Consider the following 19,401-nt stretch of genomic DNA (forward strand, 5'->3'; position numbering starts at 1 on the left):
GAGACACCAGCAGTGCAGTTAGGGTAAAGGACGTAAAGGAGCAGGGCGAGTTCTGTAGGGGTCAAATCTTGAAGGGCCTCTAATGTCAGGCTAAGAGTTTGGACTTTTAGCCAATGATTATCAAGCGTAAAGCAATGGGGAAGGGAGGAATAGAGTGTGTAACGTTTGTGGGAAAAGGTTTTATATTTGAAAAAAAATAACCTACTGGTTTCATAAAGAAAAGACTGGGAAAATATTTATGATTGGTGGGACGTGGGTTAAAAGGGATTGAATAGTCATGCTCTAGACTGTGGGAAACTGCTCAGGCTTACAGAAGTAATATGTTCAGATTGTCATGTAAGATTCTCAGCTGGAGACTGGATGCTGAGTAAAACCATTGTTGGTGTGGCTGCATTTTATTGGGTCATTCACATAATGTATTTCAAGATCCACTAAGAAAAGAAAAAACCTCTCCTACCTAGAACAGTTTCTCTCAGCTGCAGCACTGCTGACATCTGGGCCAGAGGTGTTGCTGTGGAGGCCTGTCCTGTGCACTGTAGGTCATCTGGCAGCATCCCTGGCCTCTGTCTGCTAGACGCCAGGGCTGGCACCCCTCCCCAAGTGTGACAACCAAAAATATCTCCGAGGGCCCAAAATCGCCAGGGTAAAACCACTACCCTAGGGCATTTAGTGTGTATCAGAATCACATAAAGGGCTTGTTAGAGCAGTGATGGCGGGGACCCACTTACACAGTTTCTGATCTCAGTCTGGGCTTGGGCCTGAGATTCTGCATTTCCAACAAGTTCTCAGGCGTTGCTAATGCTGCTAGTTCTAGAAACAGGTTTTGAGAACCACTGCTATATATAAATTCTCTACTAAATAAGATGAAACAATTTTGCACTATTTCCTTGGGTTCTGAGAGCCCTAAAACAGTGTTTCTTTTCATTTGAGTCACAGCAATCCTATGAAGCCTGCCAAGCAAATATCAATAAACCTTACTCACAGATGAGAAAAATTGTGGGTTGGCGTTAATAGGTTCTGCACCCAGAACCTCTGACAAAGCCAGTTGGGTTTGCATATTTTCCAGAAGTTCACCAAGCTTACATTTGTTTGCATATTCCTGCGACAGCTACTTATCTATGTGGCATACACCAAGATTACACACCTAAGTAAATCCATTGTGATTTGATAGTTATGGCTTCTAATGACAGAATGAAAACACCTTTTCCTCTTATTTAATTTGGATTTGACTCTAAGACATGCAGACTATTCTTAACAAAAAGGTAGAAAGGGTTTGGCTTACTTCACAGGTATTTAGTATCTATGTTGTGCCAACTGTACCAGGCACATTGAGTGTACTCAAGAAATAGAGAAGATTAAGATATTATCTTCTGTTACCAGATGCGCATGGCCTAGTTAGAGAAGCTAAACTAACATGCAGTGAGAAAACTAAGAGAAAAATCTAAGGCAGAAAGTTGATGGAGATGCCAATAGGGAAGGAGTTTAAGGAAGATGTGGTCCAGTGATTGGGTGGGATGACTTTGAAAAGGAGAAATATGAGCACCTCAGCAGTTTAATGGAGTAGGGACAGTGCAGGGGAGTAGCTTCAGCTCAGTTTCCAGCATTCAGAGGTATGAGGCAGGAATAAACTCAGCTGGGCAGGGCGGATCTGTTATCACAGAAAACTCACAAGACATGCAGCCCCAAATTCTGAGTAGCTGCATACTGCTACTTACCCTGTATGAATCACTTAAATTCTCTGATCCTCGCATTCTTTATCTATAAAACAATAATTACAGACCTACTCTGGTTGGTGAGCAATAAACAAGATAATGCATTTGAAAGCATAAACCATGAAATCTTTTGCAACTGAAAGTAGTAGCAGTTAGTGTGATTTCTCATTAGACAATGGTAGGAATGAATGTGGCTCCATTAAAGGTTTTTGAACAGATTCTTTAAGTCATTTATTCATGTCTGTTTAACGATTCAGTGTTTGTTTATTTTGTGCCAAGCACTATGCTGGTGCAATAGATACAGAGGGATCAGCACAGAGCTCACAGCACCTCAGGAGGAATAGATGGGAAACAAACACGGGGTGTGATGGAAGAGCACAGAAGGAACCATGGAACACTGAGGAGGAGCCCTTAGGCCAATTTAGAGGCTCAGGGTAGACTTGCTGAGAGATCCCTTGCTTCAAGAATCAGGAATGGTTTTGTGGTAGCAAAGGTCAGCGTTAGCCCAGAGAAAGGCCTTATTGTGTCAGAGAAAGAGGATTGTGTCAAGAATAGTTTCCTATAAGAAGGTGAGGTTTTTGCTAGACATTAGCAGAGGAATTGCATTAACCAGACAGAAGGGGGCGAAAGTTGTCCCTGTCCCTGACAGCAGGATTATAGACAGATGAAGGATGAGTTGGAGGATCAGAGAGAGCCTTAGTATTAACAGACCAAGTGAGAGGTATTAAGGTCCTAGCTCAAGTGGTAGAATGTCAGGGGAACATAAGAGATGCTTGTAATCTCAGTGAATGACCCTTTGTCCTCTTTCCCCTTCTTTTTTTACAGGAGGAATATGAATGAGCTAGATCAGATCCAGCGGTACTTCAGCCAGAAGCTCACCAAGCCTTTACTCCCCCTCAGTCCTCAGACTCATACCATCTTGCAGTGCCAGGAGAGCCAGAGGGACCATCTGGGGCCGGGAGCCAGCAGCCTAGACCCCGAGAGCCAGTGCATCCTGGAGAAATCCAATAACCTGGTGTTACAAGTCAGCTCCTTAATCACGGGTATGGCTCAGGGGCCCTCTTGTTGAGGAGTTATGGTCACTGGTGTCTATTCAGAAAGCACTTGAATATCTGCCTTCAGACAAGTGCCTATGACAATAGAGAACAACTTTTGCTGTCCTGCTTACTTACTGACTGTCTCTTGTGAAGGGAGACACCGCAGCGTAGCACGGGGAACATGCACAGGACTGAGAGGCAGGAGAGCCAGCTCAGGGCCTTGGTCAGTTTCTGGCACAGACTTAAGTACTTGACTCAGCATACCCTCCCCTTCTTGGGGTTCTCCAGCCAAAAAAAGAGGGGGATGGATTTAACAAATTCTTCAGTAGCAACTCTGAACTTGTGCCACTCATTTTCAGAAAAAATCAACTGCAAATGTATTCTCTTTCTCAGAGCACATTAGTCTGCATTTTTAGCAAGTACCATAGATGATTCTGAATGTTGGTGGTACATACTGAGGAGCTTTTAAAAATTCAGATGCCCAGGCTGTACTATATATAGAACAGTTGCATCAGGATCTTTTGAGGGTGGGATCCAGACATCAGTATCTTTCATACACCCAAGTAATTCCACTGTGCAACCCAGAGACCACTCTGTAACAAGTATTTTTCCAAATTTTCCTGAGCATAAGAATGGGGTACTTACTTTGAAATACAGATTCCTGGGTCCTACTCCACCCTACTGAGTCAGAGAACAGGGTTAATGTGTGCAAACATACATATATCAAGAACACTTTGGGGAATACTGAGAAATCAATTAGATCAGCACCTTTAGCCCTCACTTGGTGTCCTTTTTCCTCTGCATGTGGCTTCTACTTCCTTGGAAATATTCAGTCATTCACTGAGAACCAGTTGTACCAGGCACTATTGTGTTACTAGTTCCAGGAGGATACATTAATGGACAAGACAGGCATTGCCTCTGCTTTCATGAAGCATACATTCCATAGTCAACCAAGGAAACTGTCCCCCAGAAGGAAAGCGTAAGAGCAGAACCAAGGGAGGCTTGTTTGGAGAAGAGGTGGAGTAGCCGGGAATCCCTTTAGGGGGCTGTATTGAAAGAGGAGAGAGAAGGAGGATTGATGTTGGAGAGCCTTAAGGCCAAGCTTGGATATTTAATCTTTATCCTTGAAGAAAGTAGAGAGTTCTAAGCAAGAGAACGACAGAATGAATTGATTTTCACAAGAAGAAGATGAATTTTGGGAGGGAGGGATGAATGGTTCAAGGAAACCAGTTTGAACAAACAGCCTCTGCCTCCATCATATCTCTACACCTTTGAAGAAGTCATTAGGTAAATACAGGTAAAGCTTGAGAGTGAGTTACTGAGTTGGGGTTCATTTCTGCCAAATGTATGTGCCAGGTCCTTTGCTGGGCCCCGAAAATGCAACATGAATCAGACAGTCTCTGACTTTGAGAAGCCCACAAAATGATGAGAAAAACATGCAGACAGTTATACAGTAGCATATTCTTAAGTACTTTCTTGTAGAACAAAGCCATATAGCCATCCCATCCAGCTGGTACATCTGGGAAGGCTTCCTGGAGGAGATACAGTGGAACAGGTCCTTAAAGGATGGGCTGGTTTGTAAAATCAGAAAGACTGCTCCAAGACAAAGGTAGTTCAGGCCAAAAGATCAGAATCAAGTAAGTCTGCTCCCTGTTTCCTGTTTGTATTTGCGGGCAGGGATGTTCCACTTTCATACATCTACTAACTCCCCCCTGAGACCTGAAAACTGTTAATGTATTAAACTCAGCCAGCACCTCCTGTAGGCTGAGCACTCCACTAGGTGTAACCTTACACCCCAGGAGTCAAATTTACCTTCCAATTCCTAACTTTCTCTTCTCAAATAATCATGAAAGCAAATCATTTACTAGGCCTATTTATTATTTTATTCCCTCCCATTTCACCCCAAAAGCAATTTGAAGTGACTATAGCTTCATTTATTTAAGTGTATATATATATATATATATATATATATATATATATATATATATATGCACACAGTGTATGTCCATTTATCTCATGTATTCTTCACCATAACCCTGTGAAAAGAGTAGTGTTAATCGCATTATAAGATAAACAGGCTCAGAGAGGATAATTTGCTTATGACCACAGAGTTGACAAGTGACTGTAGAGGTTTGAACCTGAGACTGACCAGCTCCAAAAGCCTCTGCTCTTTGCAATATCCCACACTGCCTACATTTTCTCCATAAACTTCCCCTGCCTTGCCATTTAGGTGAAAATTCCTTGCTTTTATTTTCCAAATAAAATAGATCTGATAACTGTCATCAAATAGGTAAATGAGTAGATTCTCATTTTGGTTTTTAATATAGGTAATTACTGAAGTAAATGGAAGCATGATATGCGCACTAGGACTCCCAATTCCCAAGAATTCCTGAACATGAGCAAATAGTCTCTGAAAGTGTTTCCACAGATGGAAGCACTACTATGAATAGATTAGATAGTGGTCCTCTAATATTAGAATTAAGTGCTAAAAATTGTACTGCCTTGATACAGTTTCACTGACTCTTGGGTAGATTAACTATCTTTACGATTTGTTGAAAGTCTGGTTGCAAGAAAATATCTAAAGCTGGGGGCTAGTATCGGCAAGTTGAGTGGTCTGTGGCCCTACCTTATAGTAAGAGTGATTTCTCTTGCTGTTTAGATCTGCAGAATATCACCAGGAATTCTCAAGCATCTTTGAGTTCTCACCTAGCCAAGAGTAGAAACAGAGATGTCACCACTCTACCCAGTGCTCAGGACACAGTGGCCATGCAAGAACAAAGCACAACTCCAGACCTGCCATTGGCAAGAGCTCCAGATGAGAGCAGAAACTCCCTGCCTCCCCCTCCTCTTGAAGAGACTTCAGCTGGTAGAAGAATGCTCCATGATTCCCAGGGGCACACAGTACCCATTACAAGGATGCAGAGCATTGAGGACCCTGCGGTAGGCCCAGCCTACAGTGATGAGGACTATGAAGAAGACATTATTGAGCCCAGGACCCTCAATGAGATCACCACCGTGACAGACAAAACCAGTCCTTGGTCCAGTTTCATGTCAGACACAAGTGAGATCATCAGCCTTCAGCCTGAAGAAGGTCAAAGGGAAGGCCCCTCTTGTCCTCTGACAGAGCCTTTCCCCAGAGAGGACCTCAAGGTCAGAAGTGGCCTTCTGTCCAGCCCAGAAAGGGCTGTCAACCACCACCTGCCAAGGCCGGACCCTCCTAGCCAAAGTCTTGTTCCCTGTGAGGGTGAATCCTCAAAGGCCAGGGCTGGAGAGCCTGCCTCTGCAGGCCCTCAGCTCATCTCCCATGTGACACTCTCAGGAGCCCAGAAGAGCAACGCCTTTGTTGGACTGATCTCACCGAAAGCAGATCAGAACCAGGAGCCCAGGCCAGAGGCCAAGGCTGAGAATGAAGCTGTCTCCAGTGAGCTGAGTGACTCTGCTGATAGCTTTGAGAACTTCCCTCTACACCTAGCCTCCCCGAGCAGAAGGGAAAACAGTAAGGGGCCACCCGTCGGCTGCCCTGACATCAGGCAGAACAAGGGCACCTCTGGATCAGAGGTGTCCACAAGGCAGAGCCTCCTGTATCCTTTGCTGTTTCCCTCACCTAGCCCCTTACACCATCTCTAGGCATTTTGGACACTGGTGCTTAGGCCTGCCTAGTAAGTTTGAGCCTGAGCCATGGCCATCCTCATGGGATGCACTGAGAGGCCTGGAAAGTGCTTTCAGAAGACTCGCCTGCACTGACAAAGTGCTCAGCTCCCCTGTTAACACCAGCCTGCTGAAGCACAGTGCTCTGAACCGGGTGCAGATGCTGGGAGCGTGGTCATTAGCCTAGCCTAGCCCGATTTGTCTGTTCAGTCTAGCAGGTATTTAACCCTGAAGGCAAGGCTGTGGATGTAAGGAATGAGAGCATCACTCTCAGTTGGAATAGAAGTGGAGGGTTTGAGAGCAGGGAGAGAAGACTGCTACCACTGACTGAGCACTCACTACTCAGGCGCTTGATGCGCATTTTTCATTCAGTCATTGCCAAGCCTTTCAGGGCGAGATCGTCCTATTTTGCATTGGGGAAACAGGCTCAAAGTTATAGTGACTTGCCTAATGCTTAATTTTTTTTTTTTAAAGGCAAGTGATGGCAACAAGGAGAGGGGAAGTGGGCACAGTTGAAATGGATTTTCCCAAGTCCCCCAGTTTGGCAGTGTTAATGGGGAGAAGGAGCACCTGACATGCCCTCTCTTCCCCTTTGAAATGCAGGTGGACGTGTTGGGGGAAAAGAATCATCCCAGCACCATCAGCAGCCCTCACATCTGTTGCCTGACCAGCTGATCAGCTCAGCTCACCTGGTGTCCTGACAACAGGCAGGGGTTCCTGCACAGCTAGAAGGTGAAGCAGACTGCCTCACTGGAGATCTTTCTCTACTACAATCAGGGCATCTGACTTCGACCCTTCTAGACCCAGCTTCTCAAAATTTGTATGACATCAGGCATATAGTTTAACCTTTCTGCGCCTCTGTTTCTTCAGCTATAAAATAGAGGCAGTAATACCTTACCCACCAGACTCCCCAGGTAGGTCTGGGACCTTGTCTTTCTCTGCATCCCCTAGACATTGTAAAGAGAAGTGACTGGTAAATGTACTTTGAACTGAACATATAGTTGAGCTCAGAATGTATGGCCTGTGGAGGAGCAGTCACATGTGTCAGGTCCTAAGGGTACTGCTTTAGTTTGAACCTTTCCAACTATCCATTCTTTTAAAAAATGAGTACTGGCAGGCCCTGTGCTGCATACTGAGGACAGGTTAGAATCAGACCTTGCCTTGAGAAGCACCTTCTCTGAGGAAGAAGGCAGGTAATGACAGAAACCATAAACAGGCAATGGCAGGGGACTGTTCTAAGTACTTGATGAGACGTGGGCAGAATGCTAGGGAGCAAGAGGAGGAGACTACCGTAACACTGCTTGGAGGCAGCCCAGTAAGAGAGACAGTGGGACTGGGCCTCAAAGATGAATAGGCATTCTGTAGGCAGAGACGAGAGAAAGTTCTAGACACAGCAAACTATGTGCAGAGGAATAGCCATGTGAAAGAGCCTGGCCTGCAGGCAGCAGTTCACTGTAGCCAGAGCCCAGGGATAAGTGGGATGGTGAGAGGTAAGGCAGGGCCAGATCTTAAGGAGCGTTTTATGCCTGGCTAAGGTACATGGACTGTGTTCTGTAAGTAAATTAAACTTCAGTTTCCTTATCTTTAAAATGGAGGTAGTAGTAATAGTTCTTTTGTGGGGTGGTTGTAAAAAGTTAAATAATGATGAAAACTACCTAGTATAGTGCCTGGTATATAAATACTATTCAGTAAATGTTAAGCCAGAGTGTGATTGGTCAGATCTACATATTTTTAAAGTCCCAGTACCTGGCAGATGGTGTAGATCAGGAGACCAGGTAGGAAAGTAGTGAGGTAACCTCTCTGCCTGAGAAGCTCAGAGGGAAACTGAGAATCTCATCAGGCTAAATGATCTCACATCAGCCTGTGTTGCTAACTGTGCTCTGGACTTTAAGGAGTTATCAGAGGGGTGAGATTAGGAGGCGGCTTCCTGGAGGAGGTGAGATTGAACTGGCCCATGAAGAAAATACAAACTATGATTTGTTAGGCGTGGGCAAGCCTTCCAGGCAAAAGGAAAGTGCTTGAGCCAAAAATTCTGTGGGCAGGAATAAGTTGGGGAAAAAACTAATGAAAGAGATGCAGATCAGTGGAGGTGCTGGTCTGGCAAGGGGAATAGTTCTAGTATTTGTGTCCCTTAACTACCCTATAGTCCAGAGCCCATTGTGGTGCCCAACTTCTTTCTGCCTCCCCAGCAACTGGAGGCTTCCCTGCGATTGCTCTCACTCTCCACAGCTTTGCCACTGGCAACAACAGACCAGGTAAGAGAACAGCTGGTCAACCTCCCTCTCCTATAATCATAGACTCTTCTGTCAAAGTGTGTACAAAAAGCAGAGCTTCCCCAGGCCAGCTTCCTGGAAAGGTGCAGCAGGGGTCACTCTGCACGCTTGTTCTGAGCACATTCTGCAGGCCCAGGAGCTCAGGAAAAGTGGGGAGGAGCAAATGTGTTTGAGAGCAGGGCATCATTAGCTACATGTGGAAGAGCAGTGCAGGAGCATAAAAACAGGTCTCAGCTAAGACAGGTGTGCTGCCCGCCATGAGAGCTGCAGCTAAGCCAAGGGGGTGTGAGTGGCAGACGCTCAGACAGGAGTGCAACCTCACGAAACCGTGATGGCTGAGTACGGTTGATGGAGAGTAACATCAGTGGTATACCTACTTGGTGTTGACAACACACCTCTTTTTAACTGTTCACCATTCAGCTGAGTGAGGTGGTTAGAACCCTGGTATATACCCCAACTTTTCTCCTCTCTGCCTTGGCACAACACCTGACCTGTCTTGCAGGTGGTAAGAAAATAACTAGTTTTCTAATTCAGCATATATTTATTGAGTACCTAACCTGTATCAGGCATTGTGCTAGATGCTAAGCATACAGTAATAACATAAATTCCTTGTCTTCATGGAGCATGGATAGTAAACAAAAAATAAAATATTTACAGATTGCGATGAGTACTAGGTGTACTGATAAAGAACAGGGTCTCTCTAAGAAGGTAATACTTAAGCTGAAAGGTAGTGATCATGGTGGTACTTGCCAGGCACCAGGCACTGTTCAGAGCAAGTTATATTAACTCATTTAATTCAGCAGTCTGATGAGGTACATACTTTATCCCTATTTTAAGATCAGGAAACCTAGGTACAAAGAGGTTAAGTATCTTTTCTCACACAGGTAGTAAATGGTAGAGCCAAAATTGGAATGCAAACAGTCTGGTTTAAAATTCTCTGTTTCTAACTGCTTAGAAGGAACCAGCCATGTGTATAACTTGAGGAGGACTATTTCTGGCCAAGAACAGCACATACCAAGGCCCTGAGGCTGAAAGAGCTTGGCATGATCTAGATCCTGACACAAAGCCGGTGGCACTGGAACATAGACTGACATAATGAGGTCGAAGAGCCTAGATCATACAGGACGTGTAAACCCTGGGAAAGAGTTTAGATTTTATTCTAAATGCAAGGGTATCCATTGAAGTGTGTTCACTAGGAGAGTGAGATCTGATTTAAATTTTAAAGAATTCACTGAGGGTGCTGAATGGAGAATGGGTTGTCTTTTGGATTTGGCAGCGTGATGGTCATTGGTGATCTTGAAAGAGTTAATCGCTGTGATGTAGTGGAGGAAGGTGCTGTAAAGTACTTCTGTGTGTCAGGCACTGTTCTAGATCCTCGTTGTACATTTTAAACAAGATAATTTCAGAGAATAATGTGTTATAAACAAAATATATTAGCTTATTATGATAGCTAACCCCTATTTAACATTTACTATGCACTTAACATATTCTAAGTACTTTACATGTGTAAAGTAATTCTCTCAACAACCCAGTAAGATGGAATATTGTTGAGTGAGACATCCCTGAGGAAAAACACTGGATCTGTTACTAAGTAGCTACCTGATCTCCAGCAATTGTCTTGACCTTTCTGAGTCTCAGTTTCGTTATAAGTAACATCAGGCTAATATAATTCTTGCCTAACAGGATGATGGCAAGAATTGCCCTAGAGGGAAAATGCAGACACTGTTAATTCTCTTTCCCTCTTCCCCTCCCAGCCAAGTGGGTGAAGTGTCAGTGAGTCATGCCCCGCTGGAAAGGGGTCTGTGAGCCTCTCGGTCCCAGCTGTCACCTCCCACTGCCCGGCAGAAAGCTGTTGCTGCTTTTGTGTTTATGTCTTGGTGATGTGCCGGCTCTCCAGTGAGGGGCGGGGGAGGCCACTGTCCTTGATCTATTAACATAAGATACAAAGTACGGGAGAGGGACAAATAAGAATTTTCACTTCAATTAAAGAGCAAGGCTAGTTTTGAGAAGAGAACAGTCTCAGACCCTTTTCAGTATTTTTCTTTCTTGCCCACAGCCAGACTGTTGTTTGTTTGCTGCTCTCAGGGCCGCCTTCTGCGGACCTCACTCTGGGTCCTAGTTAGGCTGATCAGCTGTCAGTTTACCCAGAACCCCCCTCCCGTTTTTCAGCGCTGAAAGTCCCACAGCCCAGGAACCTTGGGAAGTTGGCCGCCCTCACTAGCCTCACTCACTGCTTGGTGTGTTTGTACCGCGTACTTCCTCAGTTTAATGCTCTTGGCTGGTGGCCAGCCAGTGCTGGGTAACCTGGGAATCAAATCAAGGATGTGATTAAGGCATTAGTAAGTAGCGGCACCAAAAATTAAGAGAAAAAAATTTTTAAGAATTATGTACTTTTTAAAGCATTGAAATTAGTCACCATGGGATAAGTCAGAACTGATTAACTTCCTTATACTTAGGGATTTATTTAAACTTAATTGTGAATTACTTCTGGGAAAGGGCAACATAATTTCATCAGCTTAAGTCTCAAAAGTGGCCTCACTTTGAAGAATTTAATACAAAAAAATAGCCTTCTATTTTACACATACTTACTATTTCTAGTGTTCTTCATTCCTTCTTCACATCCTGGTTTCAGCCTATGACCATTTCCCTGCATCATGAAGAAATTCTTTTAGAATTTTATGTAGTATAGACCTAAAAAAATATTTTGCCTTCATTTTTGAAAGATTTACACTGGATATAGAATTCTAACTTGAGCTTTGTTTGTTTCCGCATTTTAGAACTATCATTCCATACTCTACTGACTTCCATTGTTTCTGATTAGAGGCAGCCATCATTCTTACAGTTGTGGCCCTGAATGTAATGTGACCTTTAGTCTGTGTCACTTTAAGATTTCTCTTTGATTTTATTTGACTGCAAGTTTCATAGTAGCAGAGGCAGGGATAAAATAGAGGAAGAGCACCTGTGTCTATTTAGGTTTAGTTCTGTCGACCCTAAAAAACAAAGAGCCATTTATTTTACCAGAAAAATTAGTTTATTTAGGAATAGCAGAGAAATTGCAATTTGGGACAAGGAAATTTTGACAAACCATAGACAAGTCCAGAGAACAGAGGAGAGCCGCTTGCTTTTATAGGGAAAAGGGGGAAGCTGGGAGGGGCTTTTTCACTGATTTCTCATTGGCTAGCCTGTTGCTGGGCAAACAGAAATTCTTCCTTCTTCCCAGTGCGATATGGAAAGTAAGCTGCTTCCAGTTGGGGAATGACAGGTATTCTTACTTCACATGGCAATGCATGAGACCGCCCCCTTCACGGCCTCCAAACTCCATTTTAAATGAGGTTTCCTTTACTTTCACAGTTCTTAGGTTGGGTTATGGGTTTACAGACGTTCATTTTTATTGTGCTTCATAGTTTACATATGTTACATAGATTCTTTGGTATGTTATACAATGAAATCACAAAATCGTAATTAAAACTTTGAGTAACCTGACAAAATGCAGACACCAACTCCTTCCATAAATTTGGTTGCGAATATGGAGCAGGGAGACAGGATAGAGGCTGCAGTAGCATATGAAACCAAGGTTTTGTTTTTTTTAATGGCTACAGCTTTCTCTATGCTAATTCAGTGATTCAGTAGGGAAACGGTGAAGGGCAAGATGCAGGAGAGGGAGAGAATAGAAAGAATAGTGTCTGGGTCAGAGAGGGCATGGGATTCAGAGCAAATATCGAGGTAGCCTTTTGAAAGGAAAAAGAAAACACACCCTATGCCATGAAGGAAAGCAGAGAAGATAGAGAAGATGGGTGCTGCAGCTGATACAACTAGAGATTGGGGGTAGAATTTCCCATTTAATGGAATCAAATCTTCGTGCCTTCTCTTTTATGTAATGTTTCTGTCACAGTCAACCTGTCAAAGTGAGAGGTAGGAAGGGGAGGGCAGGGGTCTTGGCCCTGAAGGTTGATGAGGAGCATTTTGAGGTGCTTCTGGGCTCTTCTCCGCCAGTGCCCTTGGACTGCTGTCTACAGCTGACCTCCTCAGGGCCAGGGCAAGCAGCCCGCCCCTGAAAAAGTGCTGGCGTAATTGCTCTGGCTCCACAGGATCGAAGGGAGGCCTAACCATCTACTCCACACTGAAATGATGCACCTGAGCCCAGGAACCTCTCCGACAGCCTCCACTTCCACTTCCAGCATTTATGAGAACAGGCTTTTCCCCTCCTCCCCAACAGTACAGTGGACTAGTGGGACATTAGTCAAGTCTTCTGATCTTTCTGAGTCTGTTTGTTCACTGGTCAGATGGGGTTATCAGTGTCACAGAGTGGCTATACTGCAGAAGACCAACTGCCACACAGATAGGAGATAAGAGTCCAGCCCTGGGATCTCCTGCTCGTTTCATCTTACGTTTATCACCGCCTCAAGAAGGAAAGGAGGGAGAAGGGTGGCAGGGTTAGCAGCACTGCTGCACAGCCATCCTGCGGCATGGTTTCAAAATGACTTGTGAATCGGTGGAGTTCTGCTGCCTCTGCTCTCTCCTGTCTCTTGTGATAGATAGAGTACCTCTTCACTGGAACAGCTTCCTTGTTTCGTTTAAGTCACTTCTGGTTCTGCTTGTTTAGCTGCTTATGGGTAAATCAGCTTCCCTAAAAGAAGAGGAAAGCGGTAGAAGATGAGACAGCAGTAATTTATGTTGTTTTCCCCAGACTTATGTCTTGTGGACGTTTGTTTGCAAAAATCTCAACCACTCCAATTACTTGAGTAATTCTGTACAGTTTGATGACTCTCAAATTCTTATCTTCAATCTAGACTTCTCTCCCACGTTGTAGACGCCCGTGGATCTAACCTAACTGCATCCTTGATATCTTTTCCTTGGTGTGTTACAAACACCTCGCTGTGTCCAAAACTTGAGCTCGTCGTCTCCCTTTGCATACCCCTCTACAGCCTGCATTCCTTATCTCAGCAAAGTCCACTACCATCATGTACTCCCTCCTGCCAGAAGCATAGATGGTATCTTTCCCTCCTCTTACCCCTTTATCACCCATGACCCACAGCCAATCTACTACCTAGGTCTGTTAATTCTACCCCCTAAATATCCTGAATCTACCATTACCTAGTTATTTATTATCCCTATCATTATCTGGTTCCAGCCATCTCCCTCATGACTGTTTCTAACTAGTCTTATTCATATCCATGCTTTCCCACCTCTGCATTCTCCATACTGCAGTCAGCCCAGTGGTCTAATCAGACTGTAAGGCCACCTCACCAATGGAGAGGGGAGGAAAACCTCCACATTCCTAAACTAGCGATCAAATCTGAGTGCCCAGTGTATCTGACCTCTTAGCAGCATGTGACAGAGTTGATTTCTCTTCATTAAACACTCTCTTCACTTGTTTCTAAGGCATCAGTCCCTCTTGGCTCTCCTCCCTCACTCTCCTACTCAGCTGCCTTTGTGGCCTCTTCCTCACTTCCCCTGCCTGTTAATATAGGGGGGACTCGGGGTATAGTCTTTAGACTTCATTTATTTCCCAGATGACCCCATCTGATCTCAAGGCTTTAAATCCCCTCTATATGCTGAGGTCTCCTAATGGTTATGTTTGCTCAGGCTCTTCCTATAACTCTAGGCTGATAGGTCAGACTGCCTACTTAGCATCACCCTTTGGATATCTAACAGGTATCTGAAATTCAACATACCTAAACTCAGCTGCAGATTTTATTCCTCAAATCTGTTCCTTATTCTTCCCATCTCAGCTAATAGATGCTCTGTCCTTTTCGTTTAGTTGTTTGGACCAAAACCCTTGGAATCCTCCCTGATGCCTCTCTTTCTAGCCCACCAAGAAATTCTGGCAGCTCTACCTTTGAACTATATCCAAATCCAACCACTTCTACAATTACCACCCTGGGTCTAAAACACCATCATCTCTTGCCTAGATTATTGCAGGAGCTTCCTAACTTGCCTCTCTGCTTCTGTCCTTGCCCCCTTGTATCGATCTAGACAGAATCCTGTTAACCTTTTAAGGTTTTGAATAGATCATGTGACTTTTCTGCTCAGAACCCTCGAATAACTTCCCATGGATGACTAGAGGAGCCAGAGCTGAGCCTGGCAACAGGCAGCCCAGAGAGTAGGAAGGTAACTTGGACCTCAAACTTGAAATAGCATCTTTTGGCAAATCACAAAGCCGTGGTCCTGAGCTATGTGCAGGAGAAGATAGAAGAAGGAACTATGGTCCCTTTCCTCAGGAGTTCACAGTTCCCCAGGGAGCCAGCTTTTAAGGCCACCAACTCCTACCAAGTATGTCATGTTAAAGAACTGGGCCTGGTACTGGACACCCTGCCTTCAGGGAGTTCAGTTATTTGAGAGGCACTGGCTTCCAAACCACTCACTAACTTTCTCAAATGATACTAGCCTATATTAACACTTAAGTAAAACAAAGCAAAGAGAATGAGTATAGGGAAAGGAAGACAGAGCCACATGGGGTAGCTTAAGAAGAATTCAGCAAAGATGAAGGGAAGGCTTGGCAAGTTGTGGATTTGGAGAAAAGAATTTCTCAGAGAATTAAATTTGGCAACTGGGAGGTACAAACAATATGTGCTCAAGAGCAGGTCAGAGGTGGAGAGAGATCAGACTCAACTGAAACAGTTATGGGCTGGATAGGAATCAGCAGCCAAGAGCAGAGGCACCCTGTCATCTGAGCCTTAGCCTTTTTGCCTGCCTGCATGGAAGTTCCTTACCATGAGATGGGCCCTGTCGTTTTCTGTGCCTTCCTGCCTTAAGGCCAGCTCTGCCCACATCATGGACGAGCTCCTGGATTAACCACAGGCATGGGGCCACGTGCTGTTGTTTCCTGAGGAATGAGCATAACTTGAAAATCTGCCCCCTCCTACCCTGGTGTTCTCCCTCCACCCTGCCAGACCACAGGGTCTCAGACACCACAAGGGCTCGAGGTGCTCCAGGCCAGCCGGGGAGCTGAGAGTCAGCAAACCTGGTTTTTTGCCCTCATTCTGCTGCTCACTTTCTGAGGACTTGGCCTGATCTCTGTCTGATCTCTGAGGAAGCAACACAGACTTAATTTGTGACTATGCTTCCCTCTTCTCTCCTACCAGGCAGTTTTGTGTAATAGCCAGGAATATGACCTCTGAATACAGAGAGCATAAGGTTAAAGCTCAGCTTTGCCACTTACTAGCTGTTTAAACTGAGGCAAGCTACTCAACTTTTCTGTGCTTCAGTTCCTTTACCTAAAAATGGGTATAATAGAGCTGCCTCCAAGGGTTTGTTTAGGGTTAACCAGTAAGATTATATAAAGTATTTAGAACAGTTCTTGGCACATAACAGAACTTTATGTGTTAACTCATTGTTTTTATCATCATTATTAAGACAGCTTCCCTCTTACATTGTTACATTTGGGGGAAACTGATAGGAAAGAAGTGCTAAGGGATAGGGACATGATCAAAAGTTTAGCACCATTAGGGAGCAGGGAAGTTGGGCCCCACAGAGCACTCCAGAAGTATGGAGAGCAGTTCTCAGGGCTGTAGTGGTGACTGTGTGCTCAATTCAGACTTGAGTTAGAAGCCCAGGATGACACACACCCCCACCTAAGAGTGACAGAGCCCTAGCCTCAGAAGTCCACAGTCTGTCCCTGAGTTTCCCTTTCCCAAGCCTAGAGGCATCCAAAGGATGTGGTCTTCTGGTAGAGAAACTCAGCCTCCACAAAATCAGCGCTCAGATCAGCAGGGGTCCGGGGAGCTTCCTGAGCCCCATGTCCTCTCTTCTCAGCCTGTGGTCTAGGCCTGATGGCTGAGCTGCCCCTCTTGGGGCAGAAGGCCCTGACATAGAGTCTCCTTTCTTTGATTCACCAAGTCTGTAGGTCACTGCAGACCCCCAAAGAGACATCAAGACCAAAGGGTTTCTGATAAAGGCCACACAAAGCTTTGGGGAGGAGATGAGCTCCCTGGCCAAGTAGGTACAGAAGTCAGGGGAAACAGCCAGAATTGGCTGTTGCTTACCCTGGTCCAGAATGCAATTTGGCAGGCACCTCAAGGGAGGGCCCACGGGTCTGCTGGACAAGTGCTGGGCTCAAGTGGCCTGACTGCTGTCAGGCCAGAGTCCGGGAGGAGCCAGGAGCTCTGCCAGAAGTGTCGTTTTAACCCTTCCCTCTCAGGAACCTGGACTTTTGAGCCCTCACAGGCAGGACATGAGTTCAGAAGATTGAGGAGTCTTATCTAGTCAGGCCCAAGATGAGCGAGCGACCGTGCCCCTGTTGTCAGGGAAGGCTTCTCAGGAAGGACAGGGAGGCACTGGGGTGGTGGGGAATGGAGGGAGCATACAGGTGGAGAGAACACAGCCGTGGAGGAAGACGTACAGCGTGGAGCCCAGCCCTTTGGCAGCTAGGCTGGGTGCTCAGATCTGGGATCTGCCTCGGGGCTGGGCGCTGGTCTGTGACTGACGCCACCTCCCTTGCTTCTAGCTGCAGCAGCTGAGTGTGCTGCTCTCTTCAGACTCAGGAAGTCCCAGTCCCAGCCTGCAGGACTCAGAGCCACCACAGGGGAAGGCAGCCAGCCAAGTGGGTGAAAGTTGAGCAAGGCAGGCAGCATACTGAGCCCTCATTCGTCTCTGAGACAGCAATCCATATGCAAGCCGACCTAGCCAGCTAGGAACTGGCACTGTTTACTTTGACTTTTCAGCTCCTAAGTCAATGTTCATGTCACTAAAGGGAGCTGCTCTGGAAAACAACAAAACTTCAGCCCCAATGCCAGGCCCAGAGGCTCACTGGGCAGGAGCCAGTGGGGTGGGGGGCGCTTGGCCAGGCCTGGCCTAGCATTGGGCATGCCTTGGGGCAGTGCTGTACCCCACCCCTGCTCTGCCTGCAGTAGGGTCTCAGACTGGCAAGGCTTCATTTTGCTCTTGGTAGCTGGTGTCAGCTCTAGCTCCAGGTTAGCTCCTGTGTTTTGCAAGATGTTGACCTGGCCAGAGTCTTGGTTACATGTGCTTTTACATCAGCTTCACAGTAGACCTGGGGTAAGAAGGCCAAACCAAAGTTCTTAGCTCCATTTGGCAATGAAGATACCGAGACCTCCTGAGAGAAAGTGTCTTGGCATCAAGCAAGTGGAAGAGTTGGGCTGAGCCTCATACGAGTGTTCCTTCCACTCCCCACCCTGCCTCCCCTCTAAGAAAGTCCTGGGGACACCCTGAAGCAGAAGTGGGGACACCTGCACTTATCACCCTCCTGGGCCTGTTCAGAAGGATTCATCTGGGGACTAGAGTGGAGAGAACCCAGAACACAGTGGCTTGGATCAGAAAATACATATTTTAGACCAAAGAAAAGGGCTGGACCCTCCTGAGGTTTTGGAGAAGATGCTGTATCACAGGGTCCTGACCAAGAGGGATCATGGGCCCGGATAAGTCCCCGGCTTACAGAACAACTTGTGTTATCTGCTCATCCCAAGCCCTTTTCAGAAGAGGAAACCAAGGCATGGAGAAAAAGTGACTTGCCCAAAGCCACTTGGCTAAGTGGCGGTGCCTGGACTAGAACAAACTCCCCAGCCAAGGTTTGCCTCTTGGTTTGAGGAGCCCCATGAAGCCCCAGATTTTCCTACCACCCCTGCTCTTTACTCTTCCCATAATGTTTATTTTCACCCGAGCAGAGCTCTGCCTTTGGCATTGAAAGCTCTTTGAAACATCTGTCTCAAATAATAGGCTGAGAGGCCTATTCATGTTTGTGGCCTGGGTGTCTAGGTTCCCAGAAGAGAGTAGGTCCCCATATTTGGAAGTGGGAGAACTTAATGGGAGAGCTGGTTGGATTTAATGGGTACAGCCAGAGAGCCCCTGGCCTACTGCCATACTTGACACCCAGGTCACAGTAAAGCCAGTTCTGTCATTCAGCCCAGGATACTAGTCAACCCCCCACCTCAAGATCCCTGTTTACTGGGATCCAAGAAAGTGAGTCCGGTCAGTTCCTGCCCCAGACATCCAGTAACTTCCCTCAGCAAGCATCAGCCCCTCTGGGTTTGTCTCCTGCTCTCCATACCTGTAGTCAGCAAGGCCCATCCCATCACTGCTTTCCCAGCAAAGAAATTCCTTCTTCATACCTTTGCTCAAGCTGAGCCTCCACCTGGAGATTCTCTCATCTTTGTTCACTTCCACCTTTATGTCATTTTAAGCCCCTCTTCAAAGTCCCCTTCCAGGGATTTCACTCCAAATAAGATGCCCACTGTCTAGACTCCATAACCCCTGCAGCCCCTCAATCTGAGGATCCTGCTTCCATGTGGGCTCCCCCTGCCCTCCAGAAAGGCTGAGCCTCCTGCAAATCACAAGCTGTGGTAAGAATCTGCTTGTGCCCTGGGGGCTCCAGCAAGAGCATGGGAGTGTTTCAGAGGTGCAGGTAGTACATGTAGGGGGTGTCGCTGTTCTGGGCAGGTTCACCTCTGCCCAGTCCAAGGTTGTGTTCTGAGATAGCAACCCTGATGAAGAAAGAACCTTTACCACTAGTCAAGATGTTTTTTAGACCCTGCTGAAGTCAACAAAAGCCAAATGCTGCTGAGTCTGTGTTCTCTGTGCTTCCACACCCCAGGCGTGCCCAGTACACAGAGCCACTCCCTGTCCCTGTCCCCAGGCCTGGCCATGCAGATAAGGCCCCCTAGGTTGTTAGATCAGGTGTGAGTGCTGGGAGGGTGGCTACACCATCTACCCTTGATTCAGCTCCAGCGTAGATGTTGGCCCGAGCCAGCAGGTACTGGCCTGCACTCCTGCTCT

General features: G+C 46.1%; 1 protein-coding gene across 4 annotated transcripts in view; it reads left to right on the top strand.

Moving 5' to 3' along the window:
• C2CD3 (C2 domain containing 3 centriole elongation regulator) overlaps nt 1-19,401 on the top strand; it is a 159,325-nt gene that overhangs the window by 136,543 nt on the left and 3,381 nt on the right. For all 4 annotated transcript variants that reach the window (XM_057507226.1, XM_057507225.1, XM_057507227.1 and 1 more), the window contains 3 exons: nt 2,538-2,755; nt 5,409-6,330; nt 8,544-8,652. In XM_057507226.1, coding sequence (XP_057363209.1) covers nt 2,538-2,755; nt 5,409-6,330; nt 8,544-8,652 — 1,249 coding nt within the window. The remainder of the gene's footprint in view (nt 1-2,537; nt 2,756-5,408; nt 6,331-8,543; nt 8,653-19,401) is intronic.

This window comes from Manis pentadactyla, chromosome 9 (assembly GCF_030020395.1).
Source record: "Manis pentadactyla isolate mManPen7 chromosome 9, mManPen7.hap1, whole genome shotgun sequence".
In the NCBI taxonomy this organism is placed as follows: domain Eukaryota; kingdom Metazoa; phylum Chordata; class Mammalia; order Pholidota; family Manidae; genus Manis; species Manis pentadactyla.